The sequence below is a fragment of the Tinamus guttatus genome, unplaced genomic scaffold (assembly GCF_059628265.1).
Source record: "Tinamus guttatus ecotype Peru unplaced genomic scaffold, ASM5962826v1 Tinamus_guttatus_pri_ptg001150l, whole genome shotgun sequence".
Lineage (NCBI taxonomy): Eukaryota > Metazoa > Chordata > Aves > Tinamiformes > Tinamidae > Tinamus > Tinamus guttatus.
Genome location: NW_028289684.1, coordinates 3,519,579 through 3,541,354, shown reverse-complemented (window position 1 = coordinate 3,541,354; position 21,776 = coordinate 3,519,579). Strand labels below are relative to the sequence as shown.

General features: G+C 42.2%; 1 protein-coding gene across 1 annotated transcript; it reads right to left on the bottom strand.

Annotated features, from left to right (window-relative positions):
- Positions 1–1,064: 1,064 nt before the first annotated feature.
- On the bottom strand, positions 1,065–21,363 carry LOC104571102 (charged multivesicular body protein 4b). Its single transcript, XM_088538740.1, has 5 exons — positions 21,015–21,363; positions 5,823–6,000; positions 4,921–5,035; positions 4,397–4,523; positions 1,065–1,896 (listed from the first exon to the last, which is right to left on the bottom strand). The coding sequence occupies exons 1-5, from the start codon at positions 21,208–21,210 to the stop codon at positions 1,826–1,828; spliced, it is 687 nt and encodes a 228-aa protein (XP_088394866.1). The 5' UTR covers positions 21,211–21,363; the 3' UTR covers positions 1,065–1,825.
- Between the last annotated feature and the right edge of the window lie 413 nt (positions 21,364–21,776).

Below are 21,776 nucleotides of genomic sequence, written 5' to 3'. Positions count from 1 at the left end.
TTGGGGAGAAAAAGAGTTAATCACAAACTGAAAAGACCCAGATCCCATTTTTCTGCTCGCTTCCTTTAGCAAGTAAAAGCAGAGCTGCAGGATAATGCAGCTGCCCCCAATGAGGGCAACTTAATTGATAGCAGTTTCCTGTGAGGCACTAAACTGCCCTTCCTGGGGAAAGCAAAACCACAGGCCCCAAGCACCCAGCTAAAGAAAGACTGCTGGCAGTTAAATGCTTCCTTTCTGCATTGTTTCTTGGTGTTCTTTGCAAACATTTTTAATCCACAGAGTGAGTCTGAGCAAAACCAAAAGCTTGGCTCTAGGAATTGTAGCTATTAACCGAGATTATGCAACACACTAAGAAATGCAGCAATGCTTAATGCAGAGAGGCAGCCATTAATCCTCAGATGTCCTCATAAACTGCAGACTCATTTCTTACTCAAGAAAAAGAAAAGAAAAGGCATGTGGTAAGAGGCAATAAGATTGGCCTAGGTGCCTGGCCAAGAGTAAACAGGAATCAAGATACTTGCTTATTATTATTACAGTGTTTTCTTCTTGCTGTGCAAGCTAAAGTTCTTCCTTTAGTGAAAGCAGCCGGCTGAATGAACTGGAAAGAGAACACACGCCAGGGAACGGCCGCGTGACGCCTCTGTCACCTACAGCCTCTGCATCAGTAACTGCGAAAAGCAGCAACGCTAGGGGATGGGTTTTCTCCCTGGTACCAGTGTTATAAAACACAAAATTATTAACAAAGTGCAGATTGGGTATCATTTGCATGACAAAAATATATAAAGCCAAGACTCTCAGCTCTGTTGCTTCGGTTAATTCAGCTTTAATTCCTCCCTACTGTGAATTCTGACAGTCTGGCCCAGAATATTATTACACTAAGAAAACACCTTTTTGAGCCCTGGGGCAACTTTATTTAGTTAAGGTTGTAGTTTTAAATAACTAATCTACAGCCAAAGATCAATTAGCATTAGAGAGTCTATGTCATTTATGCAATTTGGTCTCTTTCTACGTACGTTAAAGTCATATGCCCTAAAAATCTCAGAATTGATGACAGCAGCCAAGGATGAAAATTAATCAAGATATTTAATACAGTGCAATCCATAGTAGTTTCTTAATTAAAATAATTGTGTGCATGTATCTGAGTGAGTTATCAATTATCACAAAAAGCAATAAACATTGTAATACTATGTAGAAAAATGTACAGCTGAATTTTCATTCTTCCCTGGTTCCAAAACAGCATTTGTCCATTGCAAATCATTATCACCAGTTAAAATGGGAATAGTGACTACGTTGCTGCAGTGACAAACACAAAGCTGGCCACACATCAGTCAAGGTATATAAATATAAATTGCAAAGAACTAAAAATCTAAAGCACCTAAACACAATAAGAAGCCGGTGGTGGCTTGTGACTTTTCCTTTTTTTTTTTTCTTTTTCTTTTTCTTTTTTAAAATGCCTTACGAGACTTCTAGACACAATTCACCTGACTTAAAATTACATACTGTTTTCAGCTTTTTTCCATTCAATATGGCCTAAATTTTAAAAGAAAAAGATCCAACAGTGGCATTAACATAGTCCAAAATCTGAATGTTCATTTTTGCAAATATCTTTTTACAGAAATTCAACCGCTTAAACTGCAGACAATTCCCCCTGCTCCCCTTTCTTTCCTTGTGCAGCCCATGCTATGCAGAAACAGCAATGCAACTCCCACTGCTTTGGGTAAAAATTAAAGATAAAGAAATTTTGCTTTTACTTTCTTCTCAACACAACACATTTGCACCCAGAATAGGCAACCAAAGTCTTTTTTTCAGCCAGTTACTCATGTCGTTACATAGTTTGTGCCCAAGATTCCAGCTCTTTCATGTCATCATCCTCTTCCTCTTCTTTCTTCTTGCCTGCTAAAAAAAAAAAAAAAAAAAAAAAAAGCAATGACTTAGAAGCGGAAACCTTGACAGTATCCCACAATTACTTGATTTTTTGCAGGACAAAAGTCTCCATGCAACTTAAACTAACCGCTGCAACATCAAATTAGAGAAAAAGAAAACAGACAAGACCTTCTTCAATTGAAATAAAAGTTACCTTCTGAAAAAGACCACAAGAGAATGAGCTTTTTGATGTGCTTTAAAGGGAAAAAGAAAACTGCTTAACTGGGTGAAATGCAAACATCCATGTACACATCCAAATCTATATCAGCACTGTCTATCATTCTGTCTTCAGCAGCAAGTATTAAAGTAGAAAACTCTGAGGTTTTGGCTTTTGTATTCCATCTGGGGAACATACTTTCTCACAGAGAGAGATCTCCAGCCTCCAGTTTTGCAAGTACTCTTTTTCACTCACACTCAAGAATGGCGTGTGCCCTTCTAAATGAAACATTTCAGTAAGAGGGAACAGGGCGTCAGCCTAAACTCAAAACTTTTTATTTGTTCAAGGATTCAACAAGGATTTGTTTTTTCTAAATTAAGCTGTTTTCTGGTTTCTGTTAAATAAAAGCAGCTTTTGCTTGAATTACTTAAGAGATGTTTAGCTGGCAGGTAATAGAAAATTTCTCTCATTCAGACTAAGTCCAAATCCAGACAGCTACTGTGAACCAAAACAGCAGAAAAGCTTGTGATCAGCTTCCATTCAACAGAAAAGGAAGTAATGGAATCAGCTCTGCTTCAGAGGACAAACTTTTTAAAAGAAGTATTAATCACAGACCCATATTGTTAGCTAAATCTGACCCTTTAAAAATCTGACTCCCTGATCAAAAAAAGCCTTTAATCCCAGTATATATACTAAATGAAAAAAATATATTAAAAAATAAGGAAAAAATCCCTCCCTCATTCCAAATCCCAAAATTCTTCTAAATGCAGCATTTGTCTGGAGGCCCAACACCACACTCCCCAAATAAAAGGCAAGTAGCACATTGCTTTAATATATTAATGGATTTCCACTTTCAATCCAAATGCAGCTTAACATAAATCCTGACAAAAAAAACTCATCTAGTAAGTAAACACATTTATAATTGTTACAATATGTATTATGTTAGGAAATTCTATGTTTATATAAATCTTTTATTACACTGTATAGTTGCTTAAGTATTTATGTAACTATAATACATTTGCCTAGAAAGCAGTCATTACTACTTAAAAAAAAAAAAAAAAAAAAAAAGGCTTAGCTTCAAGTCAGTGTTTTAATGTCCATGCCCAGCAAACATACAGCAAATAAACCTCATTAAAACAGTTACGAAATATAAATCTATTTTCCCTGCTACAGGATCTTACTGTGGATCAAGTCTCCGAGTTAAGATATTTTGACCTAACTCACATCCCTGACATCAGCATTTCTGAATAAAACGACCAGCTCCCTGGCAGTGAACTTCACAGCACACCATGTAAAGCAGAACCTTCTATGTGAACGACTGCTATTGGACATGTTCTCATTGGCCATGAAAATGCAACAAGATAATTACAGATAATGTCAACCAAGTGAGACAGTATTCACCCTCTATATTTTTTTTGAGGATTTTTCTTTCTTGGGCAAATAAACTAAAGAGCCACAAATTACACAACTTACTTATAATACATTGAAGGGGATTCAGCAAAACAAAGTAGTAAAGCTTCATATTCCATTAATGTATGCCAAAGATATTACATCTCAGCTATAATTCATGAGACACCCCTTCCAGTTCACAGAAGAGTGATTAATTTGGATACAACAGCAGCTTTGAATTGCCTTTGTAAGTACAAACATTTCTTGCCCATTCTCCACATTGTACCATCATCAGCACCATAAGCAGAATTTCCTAGATGTAGATGCACTAAGACTAGTATAAGCCTAACTTGGGTACTGTCTAGCTTGAGCACATGTGCATCTTAACTAGAGGAGCCCACAGCTGCCCTCAAAGAGGGGACACTGATGACAACAGCTCAGGTCCTCCCAAAAGTCATAAAAGCAGAGACCAGATAAAAAAAGATACAATTCAGGAAGCTGGGTATTTGAACCACCCCAAGACTGTTTACAACGCATAAGTTTTACTTTGCTCCCTCCCTTTTATGTTCTTGGTCTGTTTTTCAAGGTTACCTCCCTGATGGGTCTAGAGCAATGGGCTGAATGCTCTCTCCAGTTTCTTTCTTCTGCAGCTCCAGCTCTATCTAAGTCTCACTCATGATGCAGATAAACTGGAAGTGCCAGAATACATGATATGCGTTCCTATATGCTATCAATTTTCATGCATCAAATGGAAAGCAGGTTACCCCCTGGAGAGACAGCACTAGATAGATGTACCTCTTCATTCCCTAATCAATTCCATGTAAAATGTCTATCTTTTTGACAGCTAGGACTCTCAAATCTGCAGAGCTAGTAGTTAAACGTATTTGATAACAAACCAAGGTGCTTTTGGTAAAGGTTGATACATACCTGGCTTTGATGGTATCGATATTGAGGGCACATTTGGTAGTGGCACAGTCTCAGGACCACTGATTTCCAGCAAGTTTTTGTCTAATTCTTCTTGCTCTAGTTCCTCTAGTTCTGCCATGAGTTCATCCTAGTTTTATAAAGAAAAAAAACTCTAGATCATATTTTTTATCAAGCAGATGTCAATGGTCATGTATTTGCACAAAATATTTAAAGTCAGAAGCTCAGAGCAAACTGAAAAGATGGTTCTGAATCTTCATTTGAATTCCTGTACCTGCTCTCTTCTGAGGAGTGATGGAAGAAGCATTCAAGAAGAAAGAAAAAAATAAATCCAAATACTCTCCAACTAGACTATGCAGATCATTCTTAAGCAATAAGTCAAAATGACAACTGTTGTGCACACAGGTAGAAGTACCATTGAACAATTTGTAGAAGAGATATTATATACTCATATTACACCTAGACACCTGCAACATGCAGATCTTGAAAAGGACTGTTATTTAGACCGAAGAACATTCAAAGCATACCTCATCAAATTCTTCCCCAAATCCTACGGGTTTTGAGATGGCTGTTGAAATCTCATCTGCCAGTTCTTGCTGTTCTGCAATGTCCTGCATTAATTCATCTACTTTATCAATATCCCTGTAAAACAAATTAAAAGATCAAGCAATCAGTGCAAATCAAGCACTTTCCTAATCTCGCCCAATACTTAAGATTGTATTTTCTGGTTTTGTAACAACGCCATATCATGTTACAATACACACTTGGAATACAAGACCGAGTTTAATAACCCGGAGTCACAGCAAAATTATGCATATATATAAAAATATGTATGTGTGTATATATACATGCAACGCTGCTCCCTAAAAGCTCATGGCAGTAATATGCCAAGACTTCACATAAAGAGGTTTTATTCTGTATTATTAGCATTAATCATTATTTGCTCTATTCCCTGATTGAGCATTATTATACTGCTTCTACAATATTTGATTATGGAGTAAGTGCAACACTCCTCTAATGCAGTTTATCCTTAATTACTGATACATAAACAAGATCTACTGCAGAGCTCCACTGCATAGGGAAAAGAAGCACAACCCTCCTTTGATGCTTAAAACCTTTGCTGCTACTAGGGGTATTTGTAACTCATAAACGCTCATTTACTTCAGAACTGCACTGCCAGTGTCTTTTGTTGGAGAGAGCATTTACAATGAACAACTTCTCACCATAAGAAATGTTGCCAAACTGAGAAGTGTTCGTATTTCACATTTTAGTCGATAAGCAAATATATGTAGCACTGTAGTCACATTTAAGTTCTGGTCTTTTGCAACTCTAGCTGTATTGCTGATTATAAACTGCTTAGCATTCAGCATATCAAATGAACCACGGACTAAAGAGGTCATATGCAATGATGCTGAAGGGAATGACTTACATGTTGTCGTGAGCAGCTTTCATAGCTTTTGCAGCAAAACCCATATTCTTAAGGACCTCGGTGTTAGTGTTAGCATTTTCAAGGGCTTCCCTCTGAAATTCAATCGTTGATAATGTGCCATCTATTTGTGCAAGCTGCTTCTCGTACCTCTTCTTGCGCTTTAGGGCTTGAAGGGCAGCTGGACAAAAAGTTTAAAAGTTAGGATTTGTGAGATTTGTGCTCGAAATAACTTCTGAATTTTGTACCAAGCACCTCTTAATACAGAACAATGTTTCACATGTTCTAATTTTTGACATCTACTTCGTTCCTAAATTAATCTATTGCATTTGCCTCCTTAAACAAGGTTAAGTTTGTTAAAATACTTCTGTCTGCTTCCCTAGATGCAGGAAGGAGATGAGCCAGGCAGCAAAACTTCTGGGCAACAGCTGTGAGAAGAAAACTCATTCAAATACAAGCCACATATTTCTTTGCCTTCACTTCTTAATGCTATGATATATATAAAATGTGTATGTACGCATATTTGTACAAATAAATATTAACTATATAAACATGCACACAGATATATACGGTTAGCCAGGGCACCTGGTAGAGCCCATACAGGGCAGCACCACCACTGAGGTCTCCAGCCATGGGAGGGCAGGGGCAGCAGGACCGGTCCAGCTCGTTTCACAGCAAGGTTTCTCCAGCTCCTCCTGCAACGCGTCGCTGCCCCGAGCGGACAAGTTCGCAGCCAAGCCAGCAGCCAGCTCATCCCCAGGAAAAGGTCAAGGACTGAACCACGGTTTAAATGACGAATGATTGTGATTTAAAGGTCATGGTGGGAAACCTGACTGATGGTACTGAGCACTGCTACGCGACTAGACACGGTAACTTCCTCCATCGAGCTGCATTTCTGGCCAGCCACAGGCAGGCCAAGGGCTTCTCCAAAGCCAGGTACACCAAATTCCCTTTACAGTATCTCTGCTTCCTTTCTCCTGTACAAGCTACTTGTTCTCCGCCAAAGCACAGACTCGGTCATTTTTTATTTGCTTTAAAAATTTAAGTGGGACAGCTGGTTCAGCGACACACACATCTCACACGAATGTGTACTCTGCAGCAAACCAGCGGCCTGGACCTCCTCACGGAGCAGTCACACGTGCCCCAAGAATGAGAGTAAATAAAGACTTCAAGTCACGGTGCAAAACCTTTAAGCCGTTATCTCAAAACCTTTGTTTCCTCATCCCTTTTATGATTCCACAACAGATTTTTATTTTAATTTCTGGAAAGCAATAGAGGAGAGGAAGCTTGACAGAACACAGCTTTCCTCATCTCCACTGCTAGAGGAGTGACAACTTTGTGACGTGCCGAGTACGCTCATGCAACACAAGCAAACTGGCTTGTCTCTGAAGATGGGATGGAGCCTGCAGGCACCTCGTGCATCCTCACATGCCATCGTGAGCAGCTCGACAGTCCTGCAAGATAAGATCCTGGCATTGCAAAGCCTTACTCATTCCTGCGGTTCCAAAACTGGCTAGGAATATGCTACATCTCCTTACCTTACTCTAAGGTATTAGAGAAGAAAAAATTGTGAGGTTACAGTTAAGTTGGCCAAGCAGTTTCAAAGTACCAAAGGATGGAAAACAACCCTAATCAGACACTTTCCCTCCTGGGACTATGAAGTCCTCCCTGCTGGGGCTGATCCAATATCCGTTTACAACGGCAGCAGTTTTTCATTTCACCCGAGCGGGAACCAGAGCAGGGTTTTGTGCAATGCAAAAGCCAATGTTGGCACTGCAGAATCAAGCACAACACAAATATTACCAGAAGGGCTTCTGGTTACAAAGCGAGAAGCAAGATGTTATTGGAATATTTAACCATTTAATATCTCATTGTTTCATTTAGGCTACATCAAGTTATTTTACTCAAAATGAGACTGGGAATAGATTGTGTAGATAGTGACAGCTGCTACAAAGAAGCCAGACAGTGCCCAAGTGCTGGATATTGAGGACTTTGGGCATCGCAGAAGATTGTTGACAAGACCCAAGGTTTTATAACCAAACCATTACACATGAGTCAAGTAAGGTACTATAATTCACATACAGTTTCCCCAGCATAGAATAGCTACAGTTTATCTACATTTGACAATCACGTGCTTTTGAAATAAGCTGCTCAGGTATTGAACATTGCACACATGAATGTAAACAAGCTGGATGAGCTTGTGACGAGCAGTGTTTATCAGAGCTGCTGGGCAATCCCACCCCTCCCTTCCCCACGCATGCAAGTCCAAGGTACGAGAATCGCATTTCCCGGACTTCACTTTCTTGCTTGCGTTTTATAATCCCTCCCATGTGGTGAGTATCTCGCTTGTAGATAAGGCTCCTGCTCAAGAAAACCTCGGGGATGCATCTAAATAAAAAACTCCAGTGGACAAACTCTCACAGACTCAAAGAAACGTAGGACTACGCAGCCAGCTTCTGTGTCAGGACAGCTCTGGAGAAGTATTTAACATAGGCCAATCAGCATCCAAGCTATAAGTGAGTTTCTGCAATGAAGAAAGTCTTACACAACAGATTGCAGCTTCTCGTGGCTAAAAGCAAAATATCTTGTAGAACAAGATCCTCAGTGGGTCAAATCAGACGACTGCAACTTCTGAAGACTTTTTTTTCCAGCTGTGTCTCCTGGCATAACTATCTTGTTTTTCATGTAAAGTCCTAACTAGAACATTTTATTAAACTGAAAAGATAACAAATTGCCAAGTTAAGTGAGGTCACTCACATTCACTTCATCCTGCAAGCTTTAGTGATTCATTTCCCTGGTATTCCTCCCCTTGCACAGGAATGGATGGGCATTTTACATTCAGAAATTTCCCTTTTGTCATTGCCAGTTGAGCCGTTTCACCACCTCAGCATCCCCACCCAAGTCAGGAGGCAAACGCCGTTCGGAGAGTGTTTTCCTGCCTGACTTCCCTTCACATCACTTGGACGAGGCTGCCGTGCTCCAAAACAGACTCTTCTACTTGGGATCTGCCTCGGCTACTAAAACAAATCACCAAATAATCCTTTCTCTGCATTGCATATTACAAAAGCAAAGCTAAGAAGTTTCTTCTCTGCTATTTAAGAGTTGATTTTTGAAAACCAGTGGACGACTCTGTTGCCTACACCAAACCCCTTGTCCTGCTCTTCAGCCAGTCTGTGGGGGAATCCCCTTGTGGGTGAATACACAAACTTGAGCATTCTGCTCAGCTGCAACCCGAAATAAAGCAGAAGAAAAATAAAATTTTACTAGATAATTATTCTGCCTGAAAGCAATATTAACTACAAACGTCTTGGTGATTTCATTAAAAAACAGCTCAACTGCAAGCAAGTATTGCTTAAGTGCTTGCAGGACAAGTAGCCTTACTGGGATATTTATGCATACAGCAATTCCATCAAACTAATGCTTTAAAATATCATTAGAAGAAAAAAAAATAGAAGAAAAAAAGCAAGGAAGAAAAGACTCCTTTCCTATATACTCATAATCCCAGATTTGGTAGGAAAGCAATTGTTTAAACTTGAAAAGACTGGAAGGACGAATTGCTTCAAAGAGTACTGGTAAAAATGGAATAAAATTCAGGAGTTTGACTGAATTCAAAAACATCCACACGTTTGTGAACCCTGGCTCACAGTGTGTTCACCTACTACTTAACCATCTCCTATCACTGCTATTGGGTGTTACAGTTTAAAAAAAAAAAAAAAAAAAGGAAAAAAAAAAGAAAACGCAATAAGAGATACATAAGATAGAAAAACATCTCATTTTCTAGAATCAACAGTTAACAGCTCTGACCAGTGCAGCAGAGAAAGATCTAGCACCACACCTAGTTTTTAAGTTCTTTTTAGCAAATGAGAGCAGAAATAACAAAAGCAGATACACTGCTATGTAGAGGACCGACTGCCTTCGTATGGGATAGAAAAATTCTCCAACTGCGACAAAATGACATGAATCAGCCACCAGTCATGCCAAAATAAATAGTGCAAGAGAGCAGCAGAGGAGCTTTGCAAATAAGCGTCTCGGGCCTACAGCAGAAAGCCTAGATGAAAGAGATGACTGAGATAATTACTTGGATGCAGCCCTGTGCCACATGCCCTAGGTGACCCTGCATGTGCAGCGAGGTTGGACTAAATGATCTCCAGAGGTCCCTTCCAACCCTAATGATTCTATGATTATCCAGGTCTTGCACAGCAGATTAGAGATTCCATCTTCAATTTGGTCAATGAAAGGCATCACCATTATTGTTGCTGCTTCTGAAAGAGCAATTCTGTCTTTCCGACATTTACCCAGGCAGAAAATTTAATCGACAGCATCCTTGCTGTCATTGCAACAAGACAGACGAGCAGCGTTAGATCTAAGGAGTAATTTGCTGCCTTGACAGCAGTACCGTCACAGCAGCTTCATCTCAAGCAGCAGTTGCAAATCTCTCAATCCCTTCAGAATTAGCAAACAGCCTGTGATAAACTTCCCAAGAAGAGAGAGGATAATTTAAAGCAATTCACAAAATAGACTCCAGTGTTACAAGCAGATAAAAAAACAGACATAAATCCAATAGTGATAAATCCCCAATAGACAGTTTTACCTGCTTTCAAAACAAAAAGTATAGTCTTGGAAAAATGCACTTCTATAAGGATATGGTAGCTCAAGAAACTGTTAGGTATAACACATCTGTGCTGGCTCAACCCTGGCTCAGAACAGGGGCAGTCAGGCAACATTAACTTGCCACAATACATCTGCAAAGAATATCTAGAAACACTCCTCTCGACCAGTTTTTGTTGGTTGGCCTTCCAAGGAAGGAGATGGGAACTTTTGACTCTACTGGCATCCCTAAGGGTCCTACAGAGACCTCCAGAACTTGTCTGGAAAGTCAGACGAGTTTGGGGTACAGCAATGAAAGAGCACCTTCGTCTTGCATGCTTCTACCTGAGCATTGCTGTTTGCGTGAGGCTCTCGCACCAGTATTACAAATACATCCTGCTTTTCACCAGCTCCAAGAAAATCTGGCAAGGACCCTCATCTTTGCAGGATTTCTCTAAATGAGAAGATACACAAGTCCGTTGGAGACAGGAACAATGTGTAGACCTTGCACAGGGCACTGGCTGTAAAGGAAGAAATGCAGCACAAAAATGACTGCTACATAAATGACTAAGCAGCTACCCACTATTTAAATACCTGGACACATCCAGCCAACCAAAAGCAAGATGTGTCAAAGGTTCAAGGATGAGTCGGCTTTGATTTTAAGGACCACAGTGTGCAAATATTTCAGAGACATGGAGGTACTAACAAATAGCATGGTTAAATTCAGTTGCTATTAACTTCCAGGCTACCAGTGCAAAGCAGCATCACTGCTTCTCCACTGAGAATTAGGATTTATAAATGTTATATTCAGGAATAAAACTCACTTTATGCTGAATATCTACAGCATTATCATGTCCATGCCCCTGATGCTAGGGCTTAGGGTCTCTAACAAAGCTCCAAGAGCTGGCAACAGCCTTGTATCCTTCATCTGGGGAGATGCCCCCAAATTTTCTCTTTAAAGACATACAACTATTCCCAGCACCAAGTTCAATCAACCAATTAAAGGTTTTTTCAAAAAAGCATCTAAACTTGGGGAGAAAACATAAGGAGGTTTCTCTACCCCACGTGCATTTAAAATAGCAAGATTACAACTTCCTCTGGAGCCAAGCAGCGCAAGAACATAAGATCTACTGTGCAAAAGATCAAATTGAATTAGGACTCTTGATCTAAAAATGTAAAACACACAAGGAAGAAAATGCAGGGAGCCTTCCCGCACGGCGGCGAGCGGAGCTTTGACACGAGCTCCACGGAGCAGCACGGGTCCGTACCCGGCTTAACGCCAGCGGCGGCTGTTTCAACACTCCGATACCGGCTCAGCAGGTCCCGTGTCTTGCAGCTTGGACTGTAGGGCACTTCCTTGTGACACATGAGTCACGGCTATTTGTTTCCAGAGCGAGCACAGAAAAGTGTGCTTTGGAAGGGCAGAAACCAGGGCTCCAGAGCTGTTTTTTCCTGATGGTGACTAATTCTTTCAGACTGAAATTTTGCAGATTGAAACCAACTGTATTTGTGGATCCAGAACCAGCAAGTGAATCACGTTCTCCTGTGCCTTGGCCATCTCTAAGCAATAGACATCTGTGCTCCAGAGCGAAAGGGAGCTTCTCCAGCCTTAAGAGTTGATTCTTTTGCCTTTCAAACACCAAGACAACCATCATTAATCTTCACTGGGATAATCCTGAGTTGATCCAAAAACAGTTTTGTCCAGGAAACAGGAAAAAGATCAACCATCATGATTTCTGAACCTCAGATTAGAAAAACATGGAAGTTAATTACAGAGAAATATTCAGCTATTTTAGCTACAGCATTTCGAGGAACTGTGCATTTCCTCAAGAGAGATGAAATGAGCCTAAAGAAACTGTTGGATTAGCCAAAACAACCTAGGCTTAATGCTTCAAAGTATGATATCTGATCTGTCTTCTGGAAGCAAAGTATGTACTGTAATATCCTAGTTTTCAAGATTTTACTTCTTGTGGTCTTCCATGTCAGTAGATCACGGCAGTGAATTCTATCGTATATCCAAAATTGACTTAGATCTTTTTTTTTTTTCTTTTAAGACAAAGATGAGATTTTTTTTTTCTCTGCTTGCTGAGGCATATAATCCTCCCTCGCCCTTTTAAACTATAACTTTCATCGTTTAAGGTCTGCATCTTTTTTCCCCATCAGATTTCTGTATTAATACACAATCAAAACAGAGCTACGCAAAATTCAAACAGCTAAACTTCTCAGATGGAAAGGTTATGTGCCATAAAGATGCTCTTGGATTCTCACAGCTTGCAATTACTCCCTATGGGCTTCCTTATTTTGTGATTATTGAAGATATTACTTCAAAAAATATCTAATGAAAAAACATAACCTTCTTCTGAATCTCTCTGCCAGAAATGCAGCAGGGAGAGGTTTGACTTTACAATCACAGAAGTAACTTAGGCATCTCAAACCCCCCCATCTAATCTGCCACACACACCAAAAAAAAAAGAAAAAAGTATTCAGTAATAGCTTTATGATTAAAACCCAGAACAGAGAAGATCTTATTCTTAAGTGAGAGACTGACTAATTTTAAATACATCTAAAAGAATTTGAAACAAGTGACTGAGTAGGAAATTTATCCCACTTTTTCCAGTTTTAGACAATTGTTATTGCAGTGTTGCCAAATGCAAGAAATTTCAATAAATTGTCACATATGTAGAGTTTCTCTTACTATTTCATCTGACAAAGTTATGCTATTTTGAGATGTGACAATTAAAAGTTTTTCATGAAAGCTCAGATTCTAACACTATTGATTATACAGGAAGGAAAAAGCTGAAAACACAAGCCTTCAGATGCCCCCAAATTATAAAGGAAACAAAATTAACCTTATTTATTTTTCTCAAAACTTTTGTTTTTTCTGAATCAACTTCTAAACATGGGCAACCCTGCAGCACATCTCTTGAGGCCAGACTTGGGGTTCGTTGTTAGTGGAAGCTCAGACTTGGTGAGAGCCCAGCTCCAGAAGCAAGTTTAGCAGCAAGCGCTGCTATTGCACTCCTCGGGTTACATCCCAGGGAAGCACTCGTCAGGTGAGCTTTTCCAAGGCTGCTTCCTCCCAGGAATCGCACGTGATGATCTCCCCATGGAGACACTGGCAAGTTGTTTTTATCAAGGCGCCACCGTTTAGAAGAGATACAGCCCCTGGGCACAGATCCCAGTCACTGTGTGACGTTTGAGAAGTGTCTGACCGCAGCGTTGTTCAATATTCCTTGCCCCAACACTTACGTCTCTCCACAGTCCCACAACTAAACTACCTCTGTGTTAGGCCAACTCACCAGTTAGCAAACATGGCACCTCCAACCCCAAATGAGGACCTGCCAAGTCATGCAGAGCCTTGTACGACCTGAGCACTAGGTAATACTTAGCACGTGCTAGTGAAACTGCTCTGTTGCCAGTGTGGCTGAGTCCAGCCTCACCAGAGAGGGAGGCTCCAAAAATACGGGTTTTGTCACAAAAGACAAGCAACTGTGAGCCTACATGTGCACCAAGTAACCCAACAGTGGACACCCAGGCCATGGCAGATTAACTTGCGTGTCCCAGGACGTGCAGAGGAGATGACTGTCCCGGTTACATGGACAACACCAATTCCAAACTTCCACGGGTCCACTGCCAATCTTGAGAGTCAGGAAGGCAACAGCTGTGTAATCAGGTTATATTTAATAGCACCTATAAAACAGATTCTTGGCAAGGATTCATATAAGCAATGAACCAGAAGGCCAAAGCAGATTCTTCCCAGCCGAATTTCCAACTCCATGGACATCATGGATAGACGTATTACCGCCTTTACTCAAGTTGAGCTTCATCAACAGGCAAGTCCTGCTTTATTTTGTTCCCACCAGCAAGAAATCACTGGGGCCATTTCATTTTCCTCAACACTAGTCAGTTTAGGAAGGTCCACAGAGCTTCCAGTTTCCTTAACTGCAACTAGCTGCACGCATACAAGCAGATTAGCCTGCATCTGCCAATATGTGCAGCTACGATGACAGCACTTCTCAAAGACCCTGCACACCTACAAAGCCATGTTCAACTGCAATGATTTGCCTTATCACCTCCTATGTGCTGGGGTTCAGAGAAGTGCAAAGGTCCTATATCATCCTGATATGATATGCAGCTTATTAATCATTCTCCAACTGCAGCCCTTCTGCTTCAGCCACTTGAACCCAACCTGAGTTGCATTTTGCTGAAGACCTGGCTGCATACCTCATGGACAGCATGTTCAAGCACACAAGCTGCTCCAATTTTCAGTTTTAAGAAATTATTCATTTCTAAGCCCTGCAAGATCTTAGAGGTGATGGCACCTGCCTTACTGAGGCTATTCATGGGTGCCAACAACAATGGCAACAGAATTACTACAAGAAAAAAAAAAAAAAAAAAAAAAAAAAGTGTCACTGGGATATTGCTGGCAATAGACCCCTCTCGATGCAACATTGCCTCATCCCTTCTCTACTTGTTAATCTCTTGCTCAACCATGAAGCGCAGTCACATCCTTTATCATCAGGTTAGGCCTGGAAGTCCTGTAGATCCCTCGGGTAGAGCAGTGACTGCTTTCACTTGAGCCACACACCTTCCCAAGCATTACTGGAGAACTCTGCGGTGATCTGTCTGCTCAGCAGTCACAGATTATGTCCCCAAGCACATCTTCCCAACAAGGGACTGCCACAGCCTGGCCTTCCCCCAGCACAGGGGGTACAACTGCGATCCTGCAGCCTGGCCCAGATGATGCTGCACAATGAGTGCATCGTTTTTATTGAAAACGAGTCAGAATGAGGTCAGTGTCTTCTACATCAGGGCAAAGCCCTTCATAAGTGTTGGCAGCAGGAAGGCTCCCATCTACTGGCAAGCACCTTGACTGCAGTAAAGCACAGAGCCAGGGCATCTAAAGGAGAAGAAGGTATCTGAATATGGCCATTTCAGTGGCCAAAGGGCAAGAGGGTTTGACAAAAAGGCCTAAAGGAACTAAGTGGGAAGTCCAAGAGCATTCTGGCTACACAAATGCTATGCAGGTCAGCAGAGATTCTGCCTGTAAGGAACAACCTGCAAAGTTTTCTAAACAGGTCTGAATAAGTAAAGGAGGGTCAAACTAAATCAGCAATTTGCATTGTCTGCAAACTACAGCTTTGAACTAGAAAACTTTAAGCCTCCTTCGATAACTAGGGCTAGAACTTAATGAGATAGTAAAACTAATCAGGGCTAGAAGAATGCTAGACTGCAAACTGCAGGTACTACATATGTTTCACCAGCATCTCAAATCTTACACAGAAGGAGAATCTCCAAAAAAAAAAAAAGAAAAAAAAAAAGAAAAAAGAAAAAAAACACACCTCACACTTACAACTCTGAGACGACAGAGACTTCCTTGCACGGAATCTCCTGGTGCTTCATGGCTTGTCACAACAGTATCACGCACAAGGGTCTAAATCAGTGCGCTACATGAAAAAACAACAAGTTAGGACCCTTCAAACCAAAGGGCTTACCAGTAAAACAGCAGTTTTTGTGAATCAGACCATCAAGCTTTGTTAAAAACTAACATCTAATATGCTTGGAGAGGAAAACTAATAAAGTCAGCAACCACAAACATGCCAGGTTTCCTTTTGATAGAACTTGGCAGAGAACAGGAATGCAGGAAGGGTGTATTACATCAGATAGTTATCAGAATGCTGAATCTACCAAAAACACACATTTTGTTTCCATTGGTGCTGCCCTATGAAGTTCTTTAAAAGGTATTTGTGAAACCCAAACCTATATGAATCTGCCTGAAAAAAATGTAGGGACTTGTGTTATTTGATTTTGGGACTAAAGATCCTTTTTCTTGCCAAGTAGTACCTTAAAAACATATTTGCAAGTAACGCGTTCATATCTGTAAGCCAGAACCTAAAGGACCACACACATGTGGTCACAGATCATTTGAGTCTCTGTCCATATCTAGGCCAGAAGTGGCAGCATTCCCTTCCTTGAATTCCTGATTGTTGCAACATTTTGAACCACTGAAGCTTCTAACTAACATTGTCCACACCATCTCACAGGCAGACTTCATTTGCTAAGAGATACTGAGCCAGATTTTATTGTAATGAGTAGGTCTAAGCTGGCCAAGCAGGGGACTATTGCCAGAAAAGGCAGTCGCCCTCCTCCTTCCAACCACGCTCCCATCCCTCTCTCTATTTATTTATTTTTTATTAAAGAGTTTTCAGCTGCATCAGCAAGCAGATCCAGCTCATGCTCTGCCCACACAAACGCTAATGCCGATGCAGCAGACACTGCCCTCCCGTCAGCCACACGCTCCGGACCAGCTGAAGTCAATTGCATAGCTGCACCGATACGGAGCAGTTTCTATTTTAACTGGTTTAACTGAGCTGCTACTGAAAGAGACAGTTCCTTCCCTCCAAGGTTTGGATACAGTGACCAGCAGCACCAAGCAAATTCAGTAAGAAGAACATGACAGTACCAAAACAAGAGATAGGTGGAGATTAAACAGAGTTAACTAGCTAACTTTCCATCGGTTGAACCGACTTGCCTGTGGTTGAATTGTCATGTATTACGAGTCAGCAGTGGACATTAAAAAAAACAAAAACACATGTCTTTTGGCTTCAGCTTGCACCAAATGTTTCTTCTTGGGGACCTGGGAAGAGGGATGAGGAAAGATCAGGAGTGTCCTATAGAGCAGGATCCTGAATTACACAACAGGAAACAAGCAGTGTTTTCGTATCCATTTTGAATCCAGTTTCTGATTTCCCTCTCCTTCTCCCCTCCCAAAAAAATATAAAGAGAGTACTGTATATATTTACAATGAAGGAGAACCTTTGACATCAGAAAAGAGAAACGTGAGCTAACAGAAATTAGACTTGACAGAAAAATCCATAAAATGCCCATTTCCTGCTATAGCCTGAATATATCTCTAGCACATTAGCTCAATGGTAGCTCCTTGCTCATTCCAGTGTACATGGTCCTAGCACTCATTAATGAAAAGGTAAAACCTGGTGACAGACAGGTACAAAACTGCAATGATTTGTTCTGTATTTAAACACTACAGTGAATTGACTACTTGGAAAAGAAGCACACCAAACAGTTTCTCCCTCTACACTGAGGCACAGCTGGAGCTTTGGGTTTTTTCCCTGAAAATGTTAACCCAAAAACATTCTGGAAGTCTTAAACCCAAAGGTGTTAGAGGTCACGGAATGCAAGTCCTTTGCAGTGCTAGTTCTATGGCAGCTTAGCTTGGCAGACTAGCTCACTGTGGGATCAGGTGACAGGCACAAGCAGAGGGACGCGAACCGGAGCTGCGGTGATTAAGATCGGCTTCAACTATTCTGACAGTGAGTGCCACGTTCCACGCCGTGGCAACCCTCGGCAAAACCTAGTCAACTAGCTTAGTTTCATAAGGCTTGAGCCGGAGTTCATGCAACAGCATCATTGGCACAAACTGCAGCAGAATAGAAGAATGCAGGAACTGGGAACTGCTTCCAAACCATCAGAATTGCAGCCATCCTGTTAAAGGAAATTTCTTCTGATAAAGAAAGTTTTTCAGCACAGATTAAAAACCTAGCAATATACTGGCTGCTTACTGTTCCCAACCCCACTAGACTATTGTTATTTCCATTGACTTCACTGAGAAGAGAAAGTCCATTGCTCTAGCTTGTTTGTGATTAAAAGTGTCGAAGAGTTTCTTGAGAAACAGTGATAAACACACACCTCGCACTGTTTTCAAAAGAATATAGCCTAAACATTTACATCACAGATATCCCAAAGCAAAACAGAAACAGACAGACTCAGAAGATCTCTTTAGAAGGAATTTCAACTTGTCTATTTTCCAATAATCTCTTTTTAGACATCTAAAGATGCTCGTTTTCCTCTGCAGCAGCTTTCCATCCCACAGAGAAAAAAAAAAAAAAAGTGCAAGTTGAAGTTGTAACTGCAGGTCTTCCTAACATGCTACAGCAGCAGGTCAAACACCTGGGCATTGACCTAACTCTTGGAGCTTCTTGCCTTCTCCCCTCCCCGGGAATTATTCCGATACTAGGAATTAACAAGGAGAAACTGGTTGAGTGAAAGCAAAATCGTTTCTATCTGTCAAAATACCAAGCTCAAATCTCCTCAGAAGGCACTGTAAAAACAAAAATGCCACGCCTGCAGTCAGAAGAGAATAGAAAGCCTATGAAAAGAGACACTTAAAAGTTGAGAGTGTCTCATGCCAAAAAAGAAAGCAGACTAAGGATATTTATATCAGTTAGATACTTATTCTAACTTAGGGATTCCTTGAAAAGCCACATGGCCATACAGCCTAGGTATTTTAAATGCAGTCATGAATACACTTATTAAAAAAAAAAAAGCTTGAAACACACACAGTTTTAAAAAAAAAAAGAAAAAAAAAAAACACAGAGGAGGCCTATACTAAGCTTCTGTGCTGTTTTTAGACTCCAAAAGTGCTGAAGAAATTATTCAATGAGCCTTTAGAAACTTTGCTCACTTGGCACCCAAACAATTGTGCAGTGTGCTGGAGACCAGAGGAGGTTTCCTTTTGTTACTGTGAGTATGCAAGACATATCTTTCCTCCTAGAAAACATCATTCCACTTTTTTCTAAGCTGCCTTAATTTTCCAGTTAAGTTACTTGCCCAAATAGCACAGTCATATCCATTCTACTGTTTGCTTGACCATAGTTGCATTCTGAAAACTTCACTGAGACCATCCAAATAAACATTAGATATAGGCACCATTCATAGTATACTTCTCTCTAAATAACAGGGATATAATATATATATATGCATGCATATATATATATATATAAACACATACACACACAAACATAGAATAAAATCCAAGTCTGAGGCAAGCATAGATGTTAAAGGATTCTTCTGGTTGTCTTTTCTGAAGGATGATCCAATACCTAAAAACTTTCTTCTTAAATTAACTTCCATTTCCTTCTGCATGGACCACTGAAGCTATATGGTAACATTCCCATTAAAATAGTATGCTTCAACCTATTAAACAAACATTTTTATTTTCATTTAAAGTATGAATTTTAGTGACACTGCAATAAAATCACATATCTTTGGATTATAAAGCAGCCCAAAGTCAGAGGGAAAAATCCTAACAATTATGTGGAGAAAAAACAATAAATTTGTTACAGCTCAGCTGCTAAACGACACCTCGAACACAGAATAAACAGCCCCGTAGTCTGGACCAAGGAGACACTTCCCAGCCAGCTATCAGATAACCATCTCCCTTTCCCAGCAGCCCAATAATAAAAGCAGCTTTATGTCTTTTGGTTTCACAAGTCCTCCAGAGAAGGAAGAAAAAAAAAAAAAAAAGCTTTCTGCCAGAAAACTTTCCTTGACCCTTCTCTTTTTTGTGATTCCCTAATTACTCAGAGCCCTGCCCTGTGAGACTGCAACTAGTCTGACCCAGAAACCCTTTGCAGAATGGACAGGTTTTTCTCCTTCCTCCAACTCAGGAGAAATTTAATCCTTCCAGTACCCAAGGCCTATTCTGAAGGAGACACAGTGCAGGGGCATTACAGGGAGCAGGGTGAGATCCTGGAGAGCAAGCAGAAGCGGGAGGAAAAGAAGTTTAGGGGAGACTAAATAGGACCAGCAAAAAACACGGGATGCAGAAACTGCACTAGAACAGGCAGGCTAGAAACACATGTATTTTACTTCATTTTTGAAGCCGGTTACAAAATAAGGCCAAAAGCCTGTGCACAAACTTTATACCTAGCATTTGAACTTAACTATACTTAATATTTAAACTACTATAATATGTTACAAGTGGATTTAGAAACCATTTTAGTTCAGGATGTTGACTCTTCAGAAAGACGGCTCCTGTTAAAATCCTTCAGGACAAAACAGAGGGCAGTAAGTTCACTCTCTTCTGCATCTTTCCTGTGTACAAATCCCACCAGGATTCACGGATTTGCTCCATTTGCAGTTACCCAACACAACGCAAAGGGGAAGCCCTGATGCAGGGTGCTGGTTTGAAGTCTTAAAGGCAACTCAAAAAAAAAAAAAACCTGATTCAAGGAGTAATATGAAGTAGAAACCTAGAAGAAACTGGTTTAATGGTGGCCTCCCTGGGGTGTGAAGCCCCACATTACACTACCAGCCGGGGCAAGACTAGCGCAGAAAACCAAATCTGCCTTCCTGGAGACACCACATTTTGCGACACAAGCAAGAAGCTCGTGATGGCACCGAGGGACATCAGCAGATCCTGCCTCCCCACTTCCAGGAGAGGGGATAAATCATCAACTGCCGAGACCTTCCCAGAAAGGCTGAGGTCACCTCATCGAGAGGCGTTCTGAGATCTGGACTTCTGAATACCCCCAAATCCCCAATTTAAGCAGGGTCTTGCTAGAGAACTTTGCTTTAAAAGTAGCAGTAATAAGTAATAATAAGTAATAATAAAGGAAGAACTAACCGGGGGGCCCCGCCGCTCTGGGCCGGCCCGGGAGGGCGGCGCTGCCCCCGGCTGCCCCCTCCCCAGGCCGGGCCGGGCCGGGCCGGCGAGAACCACCCCCCAAGACAGGGCCGCGAGTCGCCCCGGGGCCCAAGGCCGGAACCGGGCGCGGGGCTCCGCCGCCCCTTCCCCTCGGCGCTCACCGCGCTTGTTCTTAGTGCCGTGCTTCCGGGCGGCCGCCAGCTCCTGCTCGATCTTCTTCTCCAGGAACTCCTGCTTCTTGCTGAGCAGCTCCTCGGTGTCGCGGAGCCGCTGGATCGCCTCCTGCGGAGACGGGCCCTTGCCGGCGCCCTTCCCGCCGGCGCCCGTGCCGAACAGCTTTCCCAGGAGCCCCGACATGGCGGCAAAGGCAGCGGGGCTCAGGCAGCCCCTCACGCGTTCACGGGGTCGCTCTCTAGGCCGCAGCCGCGGCCACCGCCAGGGAAGTCCGGGCGCCGCTGCCGGCCGCTCCGCACGGCCCGGCCCTGCCCCGTCACCCGCTGCCGCCCCGGCGCCGCATACAGCTCCCAGCGTGCCCCGCGCCTGGCCCCCACCGCCCGAGCCCGGCCGCCGCTCGCGGGGCACGCTGGGACATGTAGTCTCCACGGGAGGAGAGGCGCGAGGCACGACGGGAAGGGCGGGCACCGGGGCGCGGCATCACGCGGCGCGGTGACGTCAGGCGGGCGCGTGACGCCAGGCAGAGGCGGGTGGGGGCGCCGCTGCCGTCAGACCGGCCCCGCCCCTCCCGGCTCCCCGGAGCGCGGGCGGAACCGCCAGCGGCAGCTGCGGGGAGACGGCCGGGAAAACGGGGGAAACGCCGCTGAGCGGGGCTGGGCTTGGGCCCTGTGGGCCTCCATCTTGCACGAAGGGGGAGGAGAAAAAACAAGGTGAGGTGAAAACCCTCTTTATTGGGTAAAGCCACCCCT

Coding starts and splice junctions, on each gene's coding strand:
- LOC104571102 (XM_088538740.1), bottom strand. CDS start 21,210: ATGTCGGGGCTCCTGGGAAAGCTGTTCGGCACGGGCGCCGGCGGGAAG. Junction 5,036..5,822: donor AAAGCTGCTCACGACAACAT/GTAAGTCATTCC, acceptor TTTGTTTTACAG/GGATATTGATAAAGTAGATG. Junction 1,897..4,396: donor ATCGATACCATCAAAGCCAG/GTATGTATCAAC, acceptor TTTTTTTTTTAG/CAGGCAAGAAGAAAGAAGAG.